Source organism: Amblyraja radiata, chromosome 22 (genome assembly GCF_010909765.2).
Source record: "Amblyraja radiata isolate CabotCenter1 chromosome 22, sAmbRad1.1.pri, whole genome shotgun sequence".
NCBI classification, from domain to species: Eukaryota; Metazoa; Chordata; class Chondrichthyes; order Rajiformes; family Rajidae; genus Amblyraja; species Amblyraja radiata.
The window spans coordinates 4,242,172-4,262,346 of record NC_045977.1 but is presented as its reverse complement, the minus strand read 5'-3'; the positions used below and the strand labels follow the sequence as shown (position 1 = coordinate 4,262,346).

Below are 20,175 nucleotides of genomic sequence, written 5' to 3'. Positions count from 1 at the left end.
TCAGTTATCATAGATTGAAGCATTCTGAAACAAATATAAAATAATCTTACTTGGATGACCTGAAATTAAAGCATATAATTAGTTAGTTACCTAATTGTAGCTAATTTCAGACTTCAATTACTAGATCTAAACATCTATCCATTTCTTAATAAATGATTAACATTTTTAAATAGCCTAAATGTCCAAATAATATTCACAAATAATTCACAATAAAACATGATTTTTAAATCTCATTTACATTAATTTATAGGCCAAATGGAAGGAATTTAGTGTTCAATTGCTGTAAATAAATGCCCATTTAAATCAGCTTTCTAGTGGGTCCCTGTGGAACGCGCTGGTTTAGAACGTTCACATTGCGGTAGATTTGTGCCCCAAATGCCCAGAAAAATACTGCGCGATATAATGGGCCCAAATTGAGCTACTCGCAATATTAAACTTTGTATAAAGGGTTCTTTAGAAGCCCTTTTTAATGTAAATATATACAGCCTAACTTCAGCTGTTTGCTTTATGAGACTCTGCGGTTGCTGGCGGTCACGGGTTTAGAGATTGATTTTTAAACTACTATAACTATTTTACGAGGCCTTTAAAACTAATAATAGCTTTTGCGACGGGGTCTTCCAGCGATTTTTCGTTAATAATTAACTAGGCTGAACATCTTCGATTTGAACAGCCTAGAGAAAATCGCGTTTTAAACCCGCCCCCTCTAAACGGCGCCAAAATCGCGCACACCCGTAGCGGCAGATTTTCAAAGACGCTTCAGGTAGGCTTTGCAACATACCTACATCACTGGAGAGAAGGAATGAGTGACGTTTCGGGTCGAGACCCTTCTTCAGACAGAGTCGGGGAGGGTGACGAGACTCTAGTCTAGAGATATAGAAGGGTAAGGTGTGAAAATGACAAATCAAAGCAAGGAAATGTAGGATGATTCATCACAATCAATAAAAGTATAAAGAAGGGTTTTCTGTCCATTTCCCCCCACAGATACTGCCTGACCAACTGAGTTCCTTCAGTGATTTGTTTTTTGCCTCATGATGCCTGCATCTACAATTCCTTAAATAATCAACTTAATTATTTAATGATGTAGTCTTAAACGAGAGCTGGAATCAATAGGAGCCCTGAACAATTTGACTATCGGACTTATGAACTCCTCTGTGACTGGAAGTTACTCCTTCGATCACCAAACTATATTTATTCAGTGAGCTATTAGGGCAATTAATGTTGCTGTTGCTAATATTAATGACTGAGGATTTGCCTAACACAGCTTACTAAACGCTTTCATTCATGGCTTAACTTGATCGAATAATGTCAAGTTGGAACACATTTCTACATTAACAGCTGTATATGTTCTGTTTGATATTGTTCACAAGAGATAAGCAGGCCACAAAGACTGCTGAACAGCAGTGAATGCCACACAAAAGTTAATCTTGCATGTTTCAATGCAATGAAGCATAGATAACATTGTTAACTTTAATTTTAATAGGAACTGTGTAGCTCTGTATCAAATTCTGCAATGTCAATGGTTCTGTTTATCTGTGTGCAGTTTGAATATGTTTGCCATTTTTTTGTGTGGGAGTAAAATACTCCCACAACAACATTTAAAAATAAACAAATCTCGCAAACAGTCATCATAGAACACAGGAAAGTACAGCTCAGAAACCGGTCATTCAGTCCACCTTGTTAACCATGATGCCAAATTAAAGCATTCCCATCTGCCTATACATTGTCCATATCTCTCAGTTCTCTATCTGTCCATGTGTCTATGTATGCATGAGTTTGTTGCTATTGTGTCTGCTACTACTACCTCCTCTGGCAGCATGTTCCAGGCACCTATCACTCTCTGCGTAAAATAAACTAAGAAACTCACCTTTAAGACTCTGCTTAAATGCAAATGATAGGTAAATACAGGTGAAGGAGATTTTGTTTGATATACAGGTGGACATAGGCCAGAGCAGAAAATAAGGAAACTGAGGAGGGGGGGAAATGGGGCAGGATTGTGGAAAAAATGGGTGCACATCCAGGCATGGCATAGAGAAATGGGGGGGGGGGGGGCATGTTTATTTTATCATTGTTACTTTTTTGCATATCTTTCATTCATTATTCTATAGTTCTCTACATCATCGTCTATATCTCTTGTTTACCAATTAAGGTACAGTGAAACTCGAATTACCATACAGCCATACCAAAAAAAAGCAACAAGGCACACAACTACATAAAAGTTAACATAAACATCCACCACAGCGGATTCCCCACATTCCTCACTGTGATGGAAGTCAATAAAGTCTAATCTTCTTCCTCTTTATTTGCTGCGGTCGGGGCAGTCGAACCATCCGCAGTCGGGGCGATCGAAGCTCCTGCTTCGGGGCAGTCGAAGCTCCCGCGTCGGGGCGGCCGAGCTCCTGCGGCCTGGAGCTCCTGAAGTCGGTCTCTAACCAGGGACCGCGAGCTCCACAGTGTTAAAGTCCGCAGGTTCCTGCGGTTGGAGCTCCAAGGTCGATCCCCAACAGGGATTGCCAGCTCCACGATGTTAAGTCCTGCAGGCTTCCACGGTTAGAGCTCCCGAAGTTGGTCTCCAGCAGAGGAGATGTCAGGCCGCAGTGCTGACGGAGATATGATACGGAAAAAAATTGCATCTCCATCGAGGTAAGAGATTAAAAAAGTTTCCCCCAACCCCCAACCCCCCCCCCCCCCCCCCCCCCCCCCCCCCCCCCCCCCACACATAAAACAAGCTAGGGAACACTAAAACATACATTTAACACAATAAAAAACAACATAAAGAGGGACGAGAGACTGTTGGCAAGGAGCCACATGGTGGTGAGGTTTAGTAAGGTTATTGTACTTTTAACCTATATTCTAAAGATGATTTGACAATATTTATAAATGCAAGACTTAGAATTAGTTAGTTTTGTTTGAAGCAATTCACATAGGAAGATTCAACAAACACTGATGCCCTCGTTTACCTGAATCAGTCCACTCACCTGCCTTCCTCCGGCCCCAACCCCCATCCCTGCCGGGTGTTCACCATCGCCCCCAACCTCCCCCTCTCCGACACCGAACGGTCGGTCCTCAGCAGAGGTCTTACCTTTGTCCCCCTCCGTCCCCACCTCAACGCGTTCCGCGCCCACCACGACTTGGAGCTCTTCTACCGTTGCCTCCGTTTCACAGCGTTCTTCCACGGGAAGGAGTCCTCGCCCCCCATTGATGACCCCTTTTCCCGTCTCCAACGAACCCCCTCCTCGTGGACCCCCCCTCGTGGCCCTCCGGCTTTAGAATTTTTTATCCAAAACTGCCGTTGCGACATCAACCGCCTCAACTTCTCCACTCCCCTGTCTCACTCCAATCTCTCCATCCCCGAACGTACTGCCATCGACTCACTCCGCAACAACCCAGACTGGGTTATCAAACCCGCCGACAAGGGAGGTGCCGTAGTAGTCTGGCGCGTCGAAATCTACAAAGCTGAGGCCACGCGCCAACTGTCGGACACCTCCTCCTACTTACCCCTGAACCATGACCCCACTGACGAGCACCAGGCCACTATCTCTAGCACCATCACCGACTTCATCAACTCCGACGCCCTGCCCCACCCGAGCCTCCAACCTCATCATTCTCCAGCCCCGCAAGGCCCGATTTTACCTTCTCCCCAAAATCCACAAACCTGACTGTCCTGGCAGGCCTGGCAGGCCCATTGTCTCTGCCTGTTCGTGCCCTACCGAACTCATTTCCACATACCTTGAGTCCATCCTATCCCCCTTGGTTAAATCCCTCCCTACCTATGTTCAAGACACCTCAGACACTCTCCATCGTCTCTGCGCATTTCATTCTCTAGGCCCCCATCCTCTCATCTTCACCATGGACGTCCAGTCACTCTACACCTCCATCCCCCACCAGGATGGTCTCAAAGCCCTCCGGTTCTTCCTCGACCGGAGGAACAACCTATACCCGTCCACTGATACTCTCCTCCGCCTAGCGGAGTTGGTCCTTACCCTCAATAACTTCTCGTTTGACTCCTCCCATTTCCTCCAAATACAAGGCGTAGCTATGGGCACACGCATGGGCCCCAGCTACGCCTGCCTCTTTGTCGGGTACGTCGAACAATCCTTGTTCGAGGCGGCAATGGCCCCATCCCCGACCTCTACCTCCGCTACATCGACGATTGCTTTGGTGCCACCTCCTGCACTCACACACAACTGACTGACTTCATCCGCTTCACCACTAACTTCCATCCGGCACTCAAATACACCTGGACCATTTCCGACACTTCCCTACCATTCCTTGACCTCACTATCTCCATCGCAGGTGATAGACTTCTGACCGACATCCACTATAAACCCACTGACTCCCACGGCTATCTTGACTACTTCCTCCAACCCTGCTTCCTGTAAGGACTCCATCCCCTATTCCCAATTCCTCTGTCTATGCCGCATCTGCTCCCAGGATGAGGTGTTCCACACCAGGGCATCGCAAATGTCCTCTTTCTTCAGGGAATGGGGATTCTCCTCCCCCACTATAGATGAGGCTCGCACCAGGGTCTCCTCCATACCCCGTAACACTGCTCTCTCTCCCCATCCTCCCACTCTCAACAAGGGCAGAGTCCCCCTGGTCCTCACCTTTCACCCCACTAGCCGGCACATACAACAAATGGTCCTCCGTCAGTTTCGCCACCTCCAACGTGACCCCACCACTCGCCACATCTTCCCAGCTTCTCCCCTGTCTGCCTTCCGCAAAGAACGCTCCCTCCGCAACCCTTGTCAATTCTTCCCTCCCGCTCCACCCCTTCCCCGGGCACTTTTCCTTGCAACCGCAAGAGATGCTACACCTGTCGCTTTACCCCCCCCCTCGTCTCCATTCAAGGACCCAAGCAGTCGTTCCAGGTGCGACAAAGGTTCACCTGCACCTCCTCCAACCTCATCTATTGCATGCGCTGCTCTAGATGTCAGCTGATCTATATCGGTGAGACCAAGCGTAGGGTTGGTGATCGTTTCGCCGAACACCTCCGCTCGGTCCACACTAACCAACCTGACCTCCCGGTGGCTCAGCACTTCAACTCCCCCCCCCATTCCGTATCCGACCTCGCTGTCCTGGGCCTCCTCCACGGCCAGACTGAGCAACACCGGAAATTGGAGGAGCAGCACCTCATATTCCGTTTTGAGAGTCTGCATCCTGGTGGCATGAACATTGATTTCTCACAATTCTGTTAACCCTTGCTGTCTCCTCCCCTTCCTACCCCAGCCCTCGGGCTCCTCCTCCTTTTTCCTTTCTTCTCCCCGCCAACCCCCACCCCCTATCAGTCTGAAGAAGGGTTTCGGCCCGAAACGTTGCCTATTTCCTTCGCTCCATAGATGCTGTGGACCCGCTGATTATCTCCAGCATTTTTGTGTACCTTCAATTAAAGATAATGCCTATTTACATCCAAAATGGGTGGATTCACTAAGTAGGGAAAATAGTGAATGCCACCAGCTGGAATCCATGCCCAATAAATCATTTGCATCAGAATCTTCCATCAGTATTTTGAAAAAAAATAGCCTGGGCATCTAACTTGAATAATTAGAAACATGGGCTGAAATAAATTCCCTATGAAGTTGAATTAAGTGGTTGATATAAACATGGCAGATTTGCTATGGAGTAGACATAACACCCTGAAAAACTCTGCCCATCCTCTTATCACCTTTACCCCTGAACTTGGAGCCACACAACTACAATTCAGAGACACTCAGTGTACTGAGTGAGGAAATGTATTCACATCATCGTACTGAATGACCAAATTTCTTATTTTGATTCTGTGATTCTGAGATCTAGACACCCTGCCAAACCCTATATCATTTTCATGTGCCTCTCTGAGATCATCTCTCATTGTACTGAAAACTGAAGACTTATTATTAGCCTCCGCTTATTTTCCTGATGGAACATTCAACTAATCTCTTGAAATTAATCTGATTAATCTTCCTTGCACCCATCTCCCTCTTTTACACGTATATCCTTTCTTAAGGAGGGAGGCCAGACCTATGCACAATAATCCAGGTGCAGACTCACCAGGGCTGTATATAATTTCAGAAAATAGACATTAAATGCTGGAGCAACACAGAGGGACAGGCAGCATCTCAGGAGAGAAGGAGTGGGTGACGTTTCGGGTCAAGACCCTTCTTTAGACTATCAGGGGAGAGGGAAACTAGAGATATGGACAAATAAGGTGAAAATGACAGATCAAAGTAGAGTTGGATTCAGACCAAGAGTCAGGGGAGAGGGAAACCAGATGTCATCTGTTATCCAGCTCTGCTTTGATCTGTCGTTTCCACACCTTACCCTACCATATCTCTAGTTTCACCCTCCCCTGACTCTCAGTCTGAAGAAGGGTCTTCACCCGAAACATAAACCATTCCTTCTCTCCAGAGATGTCCCCTGTCCAGCATTTTGTGCATTCCCGGTGTAAACCAGCATGTGCAGTTCCTTCCTATACATTTCCTCTGCTCCACTGTGAAAGCTCCTCAAGGTATGCCTACTTTGTAGAAGTTCTCCTCCACTCTCCAACGAGAGTTCTACAACACACTCACTTGCTCTTCCCTCTCTGTGATTCCTCCTCCTCTCCAGCTCTGCATTGATCTGTTGTTTTCACACCTTATCCTTCCATATCTCTAGTTTCCCTCTCCTCTGACTTTCAGAAGGATGTCTTTTCTCTTGTAATTAATTTGTTATCCTGGAAGCCAACACTCTTTCTAATGTTATTTTTCCTTCGTAATTTATTTTTTCAGAGCTTCTTACACATAAACACCAAGGGTGCTTTTAACACCTTTCAGTCTGTTGGCATTTAAGAAAACTCGTTTTCATTTGTTTTTCTTTCAAAATGGATGATTAACATTTTTCCTTGAAGATAGCAATCTGTTCTATACCTACAAACACACATGGCAAAAGATCATGAATGAACTAAATGAAACTTCCAACAATCTAGAAGTTTCTTGATGTTAGCTTTTTGAAGGCAGCTTTATCCTCGTTTAATTATCCATCATTATTTTTTGTAATTTGAATATCTCAACAACACAGTGAAAATTCCTCAACAATTTGGTAAAAGCCGTTGGGAACATGATTTGTGATATTTCAGATTCTTGAGCATCAGATACAGGGGTTATATAAAAATTTACCACACCCAAACATGCAGGTTGTTTCAAGATATTGAGAAACAATGCAGCAGCTAGTGATATTTGATATGAATATGCCAAATATTTTTTATCAAACATGTTATTGGTTGTTTTATTTGTACAGTCTGATTAAACACAAAGATAACTGAGAAAACAAAGAAACATGAATAGCTGCTTCAAGCCGTCTCCAATCTACATTGGACTCCTGGACTCACCTTGACTTTGACTTTGTGATGGTGCTAAAAAGGACCTTGGAGTTATGTGCGTTTTTGGAGATAAGGGTGGAAAAGTATTTTGTTCTTGCAGATTTTACCGCTTCCTGGTATTAGAAGGATAAGAGGGGACCTCATTCAATCTTACTGAATAGTGAAAGGCCTGGATCGAGTGGATGTGGAGAGGGTGATTCCACTTGTGGGAGAGTCTAGGACAAGAGAGCTCTGCCTAAGAATAAAATAACATATCTTTAATAAGGAGGAGGAGGAATTTATTTAGTCAGAAGGTGGTGAATCTAACTCTTCCCCTCAAGCAGACTGGAGTAGGAGCGTCAGCGACATCAGAGCCCGGACCTGCAGCTGGGCAGTTACCTCTTCACCTCATTTCATCTCCTCCCCTCTTGCCCCACCAGCCGCTGCATCCAACACATCAATCTCTGACATTTCCACTCACTTCATTGGAATCCCAACAGCGGCCACATCCTCCTGTTTCCACCCTATTTTGCTTTCTCAACGTGACTCCTTGGTTCGCTCTCCCCTCTCCACCCATTCCTCCACCTCCCCAGGAACTTTCCCTTGTAACTACAGCAGGTGTCCCTAGACTCCTCCCTCACCTCCATTCAGTAACTCGAACAGCCCTTTCAGGTGAAGCATGCTCTTCCTCCAACCTTGTCTGTTGCATTTGGTGCTCCTGATGCTGTCACCTCTACTTCGTTGAGACGATTGCTTAGCTGATCACTTGCACTCTGTCCTCCAGTGCCAGCTGGAGCTCCTGGTAGTTAGCCTTTTTTATTCCCCTTACCAATACCAAGCTGTTTGTCCTTGGTCTCCTTTATTATAGGAGTGGCGGCACTGTGACATAGGGGGCGGTACAGTGGCGTAATGGTGGAGCGCCAGAGACCTGGAGTTTGCACGTTCTCCTCATGACTTACGTGTATTTTCTCCGGGTGCTCCCACGCTCCAAAAGATGTACAGGTTTGTAGGTTAATTGGCTTTGGTAAAATTATAAATTGTCTGTGGTGTGGAGAATAGTGTTAGTATGTGGGGTGATTGCTAGTTGGCCAAAGTTGTGTTTCCGCGCTGTATCTCTAAAGTCTAAAGTAAAGCCTAAAGTGAGACAATGCAAAATGGAAGAACAGTACTTCATATCCTGCTTGGGTGGCCTACAATCTAAAAGCATAAATATTGAAATTTCCAAATTCAGGTAACTGGCTCCCATTTCTTATGTACCCAGCTTCCCCCTGTGCCCATGCATATCTTTCTTTCCACTCCCTTGCCCCCACTACTCAATTGCTTTTCCACATCCCCACATCATTCATCCATTTATCGACCACCCCTCCCTACAGGGTACCCTAATTTTCTCCCCTCCAGTCCCTTCTATCCACCATCCCTCTCTCTCCCCCACTGACTTCCTCATCAGATTCCACACTGTACATCATTCAGTCTTTTCTACCTCCATCCTCAGTTACTATTTCCACCCTTCCCTCCCTGCCTGACTCATTTGCAAATCAGCCTCTCCCCACCTGGATTCTTCCATCACTTACCAACTCTTGTTCCACCCCATACCTTCACCTCTCTCTACCAGCTATCTTCCCTCTAATTCATCAGTCTGAAGGAGGGTTCCGACACCATCGCTCAGCCCACGTGAACCAACCTGATCTCACGGTTGCTTCCCATTCCTACACAGACATTTCTGTCCTCAGTTTCATTCTTTTTAGTGAGGCTAAACACAAATTGGAGGAACAGCATCTCATATTTTGCTTGGGTAGCTTACAGCCCAGTGGATGAATTTTGATTTCTCTCTTTTCAGGTATCCCCGGCATTCCCTCTCTCTCTATACCTCCCCACCCAAGTCACACTAGCTTCTCATTTTCACCCTACAATCAACCTTGCGGCCTGCTTCCTTTATCAATGTTATTTTTTTGCATATCTTTCATACATCGTTCTTTATCTCTTCACATCACCGTCTATATCTCTTGTTTCCTTTATCCCTAACCAGTCTGAAGAAGGGTCTCGACCCGAAACATCACCCATTCCTTCTCTCCAGAGATGCTGCCTGTCCCACTGAGTTACTCCAGGTTTTTGTGTCTTTCTTCGGTCCCGACATAAAATGTCATCAGTCCAATTCCCTCCTAGATTCTGCCTCCAGCAATTGGTTTCTTGCTCAAATATATAAAAAATAGAAGATAGACCTAAAAAGCTGGAGTGACTCAGTAGGACAGGCAGCGTAACTCAGACTGAAGAAGGGTCTCGACCTGAAATGTCACACATGGAGTCCCGCTGAGTTACTCCAGCTGTTTTGTGTCGATCTTCGGTTTAATCCAGCATCTGCAGTTCCTTCTTACATGTATAAAAAATAGACTGGAAACACCCATCGTCAGATAAATCTGTAACATTTATTGTAACATTTGGACGATTTGCCAACAGATCTAACCTGTTCTATGACTCTAACTGGAAATGCTGGTTATCTGAAATTGTTGAACTCAGAATAGAAGGATGTACCTGTAGAAAGGAGATAATTTATTTAGCCAGAGGATGCTGAATCAGTGGAATTATTTGCCACAGACAGTTGTGTAGGCCATCATTGAGTATTTTTAAAGTGGTGATTGACAGGTTCGTGATTAGTAAGGGTGTCAAAGGGTACGGGGAGAAAGCGGGAAAATGGGGTTGAGATGGAAAGATAGATCAGCCATGATTAAATGGCGGAGTAGACTCTATGGGCCGAATGGCCAAATTCTTCTCCTATGACATGAACTCAGTATTCTGTACAGAGTATTCAGTATTCAGTCAACAGCACCTGCAGCTTTTTTGCTTTTAAAGGAACACACCACCTTTCGAATTACCCATCTACACATCCCAACAAGCACTTCTGCGCTAGCAGTGGCAGGGTCTGTAGGCCCAACACTAGTTTAAACCCTTGTGACTGTCGAGATGGTGACAATGCATGGCGATTATTTGCGTGCTGGTCCCAGAGGAGGTTCTGCTATCATTATATAGAATTGCTCTACTCTTTTAAACTCTTTTCTACATGTAAATCTGGCACAATTTCTAGGAAGGAACTGCAGATGCTGGTTTATACCGAAGGTAGACACAAAATACTGGAATAACGCAGCGGGACAGACAGCATCTCTGGAGAGAAAGAATCTATGACGTTTCGGGTTGAGACCCTTCTTCAGATCCAGTCTGCATCTGAAAAAGGGTCTTGACCCGAAATGTCATCCATTCCTTCTCCCCAGAGATGCTGCCTGTCCCGCTGAGTTAGTCCAGTGTTTTGTTTCTATCTTTAGCACAATTACTAATTGTTTCACTACAATGCTGAGAAATATATTTTGAACTACAGGTATGTTCTGCACTCTGTATCTTTCAATTTGCTCTGCCTATTATACTTGAGTTTGACATGATTGTACCTACATATAGTATTATCTGTTTGCACTGCATCTCAGTACACGTGACAATAATAAACCTAACCTACTATCCATCTGACTTCATCAGTAACTTCAGTATCCTCAAAACTGTAATGGAAATAAATTGTTCTGAACTCTGGAGGACTGCCTAAGAAGACAGATTACTTAAATGACATTTGAAGTTAAGTGTCATTGGTCGCGTCTTGATGGAGAAAGAATGCTTCCTGGTAAATAACCAGGAAATAGACTTGGGCTGAGAGATGCGGTGCAGCTACATTCAACAATTGTTCAAGTTCAAGTGAGTTGATTGTCGTGTGTCCCTGATTTGCTTTGCTTCAGCACAACAGAACATAGTAGGCATTGACTACAAAACACATGAATAAATATAGTGACAGTGATTCAGAGATGTTATGCTCCCTGTGAAGAATGTACGCACGCTTATGCTAATGTAAAATAATTAATGGGTGGTTTTATTTTCTAGTGCAGCCAGCTTGGCAGTGTTGGGCTGAAGTTTTGGTGCGTGGCTTCTCCCCAGGACGAGGATTAACCCCTGCGCTGCCTGCGGCTGATGAATCGAGACTGCATGGAGTGAGCGCAGAGCCGCTGAGGGGAGGTGCAATTCCTTCAGAGGAAGGCGGCGGCGGCGGCGGTGCGGCGGTGGCATGGACGCTTTCTGCAGCAGGGGTCGCGATGATGTCCTTTGGGTGAGCCCCGTTCCCTTTTTCACCATGTTATTTGTGTGGTTAGTGGTCGGGTTAAACGCCTGAGACGGTTGCTTTTACTCGCACGCCGCTTTCTTTCATCTTCAGGCTTTGTCGCCGGCTCGGCCTCGCCTCGCTGCTTTGGGTTTACAGCAGCTTTGGGACTAGTTGCTGGGGTCCACTGGGCCTCAAAACCCTGGGGCACAGGCTTGCATAAAGCGGTGGGCGCAAATTGCCAACTCACCTAATTGCTTTGAGAGGACGAAATCCGATCTGTTCCCTATAAAGCGCTGGTAGTCAGCATGGACCCGGCTAAATAGGATGGGTGTGATTGGATGTATCCCAGTGTGGTCGCCAAGTCGCTGGAGTGAATTTCTTGTGGGGGAAGGAAATTACTAAACGTTTACTGATGGAGAATGGAAAAGGATTTGGGAATATTTGTATTTAGGAAGATATGTCTATCTTTAAGAATATTAAGCTTTGTTGAACCCCCTCGTCGCTCGTATTGAGACAACGAAAGACCTAAACGGATGCTCAGTCTTTGGGCAGAGTAGGCGGCGGCAAAATACTGTGTTCAATTAAAGGTTAAAGGCCAGATAAATGTGGAATTGAAATTATGAGACAAAAAGCTGGAGTAACTCAGCGGGTCAGATAGAATCTCTGGAGAAAAGCTTAGCGCAGAAACAGGCCCTTCAGCCCACCGAGTCCGCACCGACCAGCGATCCCCGCACATTAACACCACCCTACGCACAATAGGGACAATTTTACATTTACACCAAGCTAATTAACGTACAAACCTGTACGTCTTTGTAGTGTGGGAGGAAACGGAAGATTTTGGAGAAAACCCACGCAGGTCACGGGAAGAATGTAAAAACTCCTGAGTTGAATGACCTGTTCCTGTGCTATACTGTTCTAAGATTCTAATTTTAAAGGCAGTGTAAGAGGTACAAGGTGACAGACTTAATGTGGGGATAGATAGATGTGAGCGGAGGAGATGGGTAAAAATTGGGTAATGGTGCAAATGGGTAAAAGTAAAAATTGGCAATAGTGCAAATTCTGCCAGTCTTTCTGCCACATGAATTAGATGAAGAAATGTTAAGGGCCTGTCCCACGAGCAAGGGACACCATGCGGCAAACGCGATCTAACGTGGTCGCTTGAGCTGTACGGCCTCGCGGGGCCGGTCCCACTTAGATCGCCGGAGCCGTATGGGGTAGTGCGGAGCTGGTCCCGACATCGAAAAACTGAAAAACTGACCGTGTTCAAACATTCCGCGCGGCAACGGCCTGCCAGCCCGCCTCGACGCCGTGCGCACCGCCTCGACAGGCATATGCAGCGTCTCGACGCCGTACGCAGCGTCTTGACGCCGTACGTCACACACAAACTTTCCGTGGACTTCGCTCGAACTTCACGTCACTCACTCGACCTCCGCGCGGCCCCCGCTTCCGGTTTGGTCTCGCTCGCCGCAAGCAGGCGCATGCTGGTGGGACCAGCCCTTTACACTCCAGCTTACTGATGGCACCTTTATAGAGGCACGTTAATTTATGGAGATGGATAAATGAGAGGGCACATCTCTGACATATGGGGTTGAATATAATTTATGTCTAGATTTTGGCAAATCACAGTGGAATGTTCTTTTAATGGAGAGGGAAAGAGTGGTCTGTGAGAAATCAAAGGAAATTGAGTAAATGGAGATCCTGAAAAACATACGCATGGATACATAAATGGGTTGAGGGATTATCAGGGTGAGAACTGAAGAATGATATTTGGAGAATTTCAAAGGCGAGAGTGCAGAGATTTAAGGTTGTGAGGAGCAAAGTTTAAAGGAGAGATACAGGGCAAGTTCTTTTTTGGAAAGAGGGTGGTCGGTGCCTGGGTCGTATCGTAGATGGTTATCAAAAATTACAGCAGGATCTTGGATCAGGTGGGCTAAAGAATGGTTAATGCAGTTCAATGCAAATAAGTGTGAGGTGATGCATTTTGGGAAGTCCAACCAGGGCAGGACTTTCACAGTGAATGGCAGGGCCCTGTGGAGTGTTGCCCAGCGGATCTAGGCATTTGGCTACATAGTTCCACAAGTGGCATGGATATGGTGCTCAAGAAGTCTTTTGGCACATTGACCTTCATCAGTCATCGTATTGAGTATAAGAACCAGACCATTTCCCTCTATTAACACTCCTCCGTTTAGCAGTCCTTGCCGTTAACAACCTCTCCTTCGACTCCTTCCACTTCCTCCAAATCCAAGGCGTAATAGCCATGGGCATTCGCATGAGCCCCAGTTATGCCTGCCTCGGTATCTGGATAAACAGGGTCTGATTAGGAACAGTCAGCATGGATTTGTGCCTAGAAGGTCATGTTTGACATCTTCTTGAATTTTTTGAAGAGGTTACTAGGGAAATTGACGAAGGTAAAGCAGTGGATGTTGTCTATATGGACTTTAGTAAGGCCTTTGACAAGGTTCCTCATGGAAGGTTGGTTAAGAAGGTTCAACTGTTGGGTATAAATGCAGGAGTAGCAAGATGGATTCAACAGTGGCTGAATGGGAGAAGCCAGAGGGTAATGGTGGATGGTTGTTTGTCGGGTTGGAGGCAGGTGACTAGTGGGGTGGCTCAGGGATCTGTGTTGGGTCCTTTGTTGTCTGTCATGTACATCAATGATCTGGATGAAGGTGTGGTAAATTGGATTAGTAAGTATGCAGATGATACCAAGATAGGGGGTGTTGTGGATAATGAAGAGGATTTCCAAAGTCTACAGAGTGATTTAGGCCATTTGGAAGAATGGGCTGAAAGATGGCAGATGGAGTTTAATGCTGATAAATGTGAGGTGCTACACCTTGGCAGGACAAATCAAAATAGGACGTACATGGTAAATGGTAGGGAATTGAAGAATACAGTTCAACAGAGGGATCTGGGAATAACCGTGCATAGTTCCTTGAAGGTGGAATCTCATATAGATAGGGTGGTAAAGAAAGCTTTTGGTATGCTAGCCTTTATAAATCAGAGCATTGAGTATAGAAGCTGGGATGTAATGTTAAAATTGTACATGGCATTGGTGAGACCAAATCTGGAGTATGGTGTACAATTTTGGTCGCCCAATTATAGGAAGGATGTCAACAAAATAGAGAGATTACAGAGGAGATTTACTAGAATGTTGCCTGGGTTTCAACAACTAAGTTACAGAGATAGGTTGAATAAGTTAGGTCTTTATTCTCTGGAGCGCAGAAGGTTAAGGGGGGACTTGATAGAGGTCTTTAAAATGATGAGAGGGATAGACAGAGTTGATGTGGACAAGCTTTTCCCTTTGAAAATAGGGAAGATTCAAACAAGAGGACATGACTTCAGAATTAAGGGACAGAAGTTTAGGGGTAACATGAGGGGGAACTTCTTTACTCAGTGAGTGGTAGCGGTGTGGAATGAGCTTCCAGTGGAAGTGGTGGAGGCAGGTTCGTTGGTATCATTTAAAAATAAATTGGATAGGCATATGGATGAGAAGGGAATGGAGGGTTATGGTATGAGTGCAGGCAGGTGGGACTAAGGGAAAAAAGTTGTTCGGCATGGACTTGTAGGGCCGAGATGGCCTGTTTCCGTGCTGTAATTGTTATATGTTATATATGTTATCATAGATGAGGCCCTCACTTGGGTCTCCTCGATATCCCTCAACTCTGCTCTTGCTCCCCCTCCCCCAGTCGCAACAGGTACAGAGCCCCACTAGTCCCGACCTTTCACCCCAGCAGCCGTCGCATACAGTACATAATTCTCCGACATTTTTGCCATCTCCAATGTGATCCCACCACTGGCCACATCTTCCCATCTCCACCCACATCTTCCCTCCACTACTCCCTGGTAAACTCGTCCCTTCCCACCCAAGCCACCCCTTGCCCAAGTACTTTCCCCAGCAACTGCAGGAGATGCAATACCTGTCCCAATATCTCCTCCCTCAACCGTCCAAGGACCCCGGTAGTTTTTTCAGGTGAGGCAGAGGTTCAATTGTACCTCCTTCAACCTCATCTACTTTATCTGCTGTTCCAGCTGTGAACTCCTATATATCGGTGAAACCAAGTGCAGGCTTGGCGGTCGGCTTGCCTAAACCTACCTGATCTCCAGATTGCTAAACGCTTTAACTCCCCCTCCCATTCCCACACTGACCTTTCTGTCCTGGGCCTCTTTCATTGTCAGAGTGAGGCCCAGAGCAAATTGGAGGAACAGCACCTCATATTTCGTTTGGGCAGCTTACAACCCATCAGTATGAACATTGACCTCTAACTTCAAGTAATGTAAAATGTATTCTACATTTACCTTAAGCTTCACCCCCTTTAATGACATGTTCTCACGCCTTGCACATCCTTATCTCTTCCCCTCCCTTGACTCTCTGTCTGAAGAAGGGTCTCGACCCAAAACATCACCCATTCCTTGTCTCCAGAGATACTCCCGCTGAGTTAGTCCAGCATTTTTTGTGTGTGTGTGTGTGTGTGTGTGTGTGTGTGTGTGTGTGTGTGTGTGTGTGTGTGTGTGTGTGTGTGTGTGTGTGTGTGTGTGTGTGTGTGTGTGTGTGTGTGTGTGTTTTAAGTGTCGAATTCCCACTTGTTGCTCTTTCATCTGTACATGCTTCTAATTCTGTATTTAAAGCAGTTGTACGTGATACAAAAATGAGAACATTCTCTTCTTTACTTCAAATGTTTTAGCTACAAAGTGAAATGAAAGGATGTCAGGAAGATAATAAGGATACTTTGATGATCATATGCTTTCATTTTAGCAACTCAGTACTTCTCTTATTAATCTTATATCAATCTGATTTATTTGGATGTCTTATTTTTCTTTGCCATCTTTTACAAATCAGAAGAGATGTTGGAAAATAAAACAAAAGATGACGGGTAGATGGATTCTATACTGCAAATAAAGTACATACAACATGATTTTTAAAGATGATTTTATAGATTTTTGCTTGCCAAGTGTCATAGAACATAGAACAAAACTGTGTGTAAGAAAGAGCTGCAGCTGCTGGTTTAAATCGAAGGTAGACACAAAATGCTGGAGTAACTCAGCGGGTGAGGCAGCATCCCTGGAGAGAAGGAATGGGCGACTTTTCGGGTCGAGACTGCAGAAAGGTCTCGACCCGAAACGTCGCCCATTCCTTCTCTCCAGAGATGCTGCCTCACCCGCTGAGTTACTCCAACATTTTGTGTCTACCATAGAACAAAACAGAACAGGTATAAGCTTTCGACCCACGTACTGAATATGTTCCAGGTTATAATAATCTCCTCTGGTTATTGTAGGTGTATATGATCCACATCTCTCCAATCCCTGCACATCCATGTGCATATCTCAAAGTCTCTTAAATGCCACTATTGTATCTGCCTCAACCACCATTCCCGGCATCGCATTACAGGCACTCACCACCCTCTGATCATAAAAATATACTTGCCCAGCACATCTCCTTTAAATTTTGTCCGTCAGCTTAAAGCTATGCCGTCTCGTCTTTCCATTGGAGCTTCCATCCCCGACAAAGGGATCGCGAGCTCCGCAATGTTAAAGTCCCACAGACTCCCTTGGCTTGGAGCGCCGGGGCGGTCTCCAGGAAAGGCCGCCAACTTCACGATGTTAGGCCGCTGCCCGGACGGAGATACGATACGGAAAAAAATCGCATCTCCGTCGAGGTAAGAGATTGAAAAAAAAAGTTTCCCCCAACCCCCACCCCCCCACATAAAACAAACCAGGAAACATAAACACACTTTTTAACATGTACTAAAAATAACAAAATGGGAAAAGGACAGACAGACTGTTGGCGAGGCAGTCGCTGCAGGTGGCGCCACCCAGTGCACGATAAAGTCCGACTAAAGATAGTTCAAAGGTCTCCAGTTAGGTAGTGGGAGATCAGGAGAGCACTCTAACTGTTGAGAGGATGGTTCATTTGCTTGATCACAGCTGGGAAGGTACAAGATACATTTATTTGTCACATGTACCAGTTGGTACAGTGAAATGTGTGGTCACCATACAGCCATACAAATAAAATAAAGACCACAACACACGATAGAGTCCAACATAAAACATCCCCACATAGCAGAATCAAAGTTTCCCAGTGTGAAGGAAGACACCAAAGTCAGTCATCTTCCTCTGATGTTCTTGATGTTCACCCGTGGTCGGAGCCTCCCGAGCCCACCGCAGTCACCGCCAAGGGTGGCCTGATGTTCAGGCCTGCTCGCCGGGATGATTGAATTCTGACGTCGGAACGGGAGGACAACCTCAGCGCCTTGGACCTCCGATTCGGCCACTTCCTACCAAGCTACACTGCAAGTTGTAGATGAAGATTTTCCGGTGACTGCAACAAAAATTGCAGCAGAAACAGAGAAAGGCACTGTGCTGAAGTGGGTCTATGAACAGACATTAAACGGTTGGACTGAAATCGATAGTGGATTGAACTCAGTTCTGAACTCAGAGCTGAAGCATATCCATAATCGACGCCATGAATTATCATGTGACCACGGATGCATTAAGTGGGGTTACAGAGTGATTGTACCAGAGTCTTTGAGAAACAAAATTATGAACTTCATGCTGAACATCCTGGCATAGTAAGCATGAACTTAATTGACAGAAGTTTTGTGTATTGGCCTGGTATTGACAGTGACATCAAGTCACCGGTGAGGAAATGTAGCATCTGCCAAAATTGCTGCAGCAAACCACCAAAAATTGCCGGAGTAAACCACCAAAAACACCACTGCAACCCTGGTCATGGCCAGAGAGTTTAGATTTTTGTGAAAAGGGTGATGATCACTTTCTGGTACTAGTAGATAGTCATTCCAAATGGATTGAGGTTAAGCATGATGGGGTCAAGCACTATTACTGAGTGTACCATAGATGAGTTGAGATCAATGTTTGCATGCCATGGTTTACTGGAAAAACATGTTTCTGACAACTGGCCTCAGTTTCCTTCAGTACGGTTCAAAGAGTTCATGCAGCGGAAGGGTGTAAAACACACACTTGTTCCCCCATGCCATCCAGCCTCTAACGGGGTGGCGGAAAGATCAGTTAGACTTGTCAAAGATGCTCTCAAGAAACAGGTTTTGCAGGGTAGTTCAAAGCTGAGCATGAAACATCGTTTGGCTAGTTTCTTGCTGAAGTACTGAACCACACAACACAAAACAACAGGTTACTCACCTGCAGAACTGTTGATGAAGAGAAGGCTAAGAATGTGTCTAGTCTAATTCAACCCAATTTGACCTTGAGAGTTGAGCAAAAACAGTAAAGTCAAAAACGCCATTTTGACTCCCACAAAAAGGAGAGGTACTTCAAGCCAGAAGAGCATGTTCGTGTTCTCAGTCCTCCCAACAAGTCGAGACAAATGGAATGTTGAGAAAATAGTGGAAGTGTGTGGAACAAAAAGATACTGAGTTGAAGTTGGAGATAGGATCAAAAGTGTTCATGTTGATCAATTGATTCCAGCCAAAGATGAACCAAAAACTGACCATGAAGTCCTAATCCCTGAGTTTTTATCTGAAAGTGAATTGGAAGAGATCACTGGGATTGAAACACAAAGTTCAGTTAGTACAGACAAAGAAACAGTTTCCTCTGGTCAAAGTCAGGGTACTAAAACAGAGCCAAACAAGCCAACAGTTGAGTCAATACCTAAACCTGTTACTGTTAGACGATCAGGCAGGATCCGTAAACCAGTAGTCAGGTTAGGTTTGTAAGTTAAATAACTCGCTGTATAAGTAAAATGAAAATGTGAGATATGTAAAATAAATATATTATGTTTATCATTTAAGATTTCATGAATACTGGTTTAAATCAAGTATCACAACAACAAAATTGTAACTGAGTACTTAGATTTAATACTTAAAAAAGGAGAGCAGTGTAATATATTCATACATATTCATGTATATGTTAATGAGTTGGTGTTCAATATAAGCAGGGAATGTTGGGTAATAAATCTCTCTCATGATTCAGGCAACCTGCGTGTAAGTTGTTATTCATTGTGCCGTCCGGAATATAACTGGACAAGTGTTATATCTTGTTCTGCGTTGCTGAAAAATTAAAGTGATAAAGGGACTAGCAAGGTATTGGGGGAGGAGTGTGTGATGCTATAATCGCCATATTTGTTGCCAACATCGTTTGCATCTTTCATTATCTCATTCAGTTTTGTACAAAATTAAATCATAGCAGGTTTCTGACTTGCTGAAATACTCAGTTTTGGGAAATATTATCCAATTGATCATGTAATTCAGTTGGGGGAAGGAGGGTGGGTGATGGTGGTGAAGACATTGTTGATACTTTGGGTTGGTCCAGATTTCAACATCTGCAATCTCTTGTGTCTTTTCTGCTTGTTTATCTAATTGCAGACGTGGTTGGCAGGTTTAGCCTTTGTCAGGGAGTTCCCTACAATAGCTATTCTTATCTGCTGGAATATTTGGGAAATCCCTGATGGATTTTCTTCTTATTTCTCATCTACATGCCACCATCTAAACCTATGTTGGTGCAACAAATAAAATCAAGTTGTGATAGCAACCCACACCTTGTCTCCACCTGTGTTAAATTTCAATTGCCCTATGTCCAGAATTCGGTGACAGATGTCAAGAGGCTGCATCAGTTGGTTCTTTCTGTTTAGTGCAGAATCTGAGACCTCCGTTGGTTTTTGGTATGTGTGTATGTATTGTCTGGTTATGGAATAAGAAGCAACTGGCTAAGAGGAAAAGGCTCGAACATATTTTAATATTAATTATGAATGACTTGTGTTTAACTG

The 20,175-nt window shown here is 44.9% G+C and overlaps 1 protein-coding gene across 1 annotated transcript in view; it reads left to right on the top strand.

The window, feature by feature from the left end:
• The window catches only part of abcc1 (ATP binding cassette subfamily C member 1), a 169,038-nt gene that overhangs the window by 681 nt on the left and 148,182 nt on the right, over positions 1-20,175 (top strand). The window contains exon 2 of the mRNA XM_033040273.1: positions 11,225-11,447. Within this exon, the coding sequence (XP_032896164.1) occupies positions 11,406-11,447 (42 nt within the window). The 5' untranslated portion in view covers positions 11,225-11,405. The remainder of the gene's footprint in view (positions 1-11,224; positions 11,448-20,175) is intronic.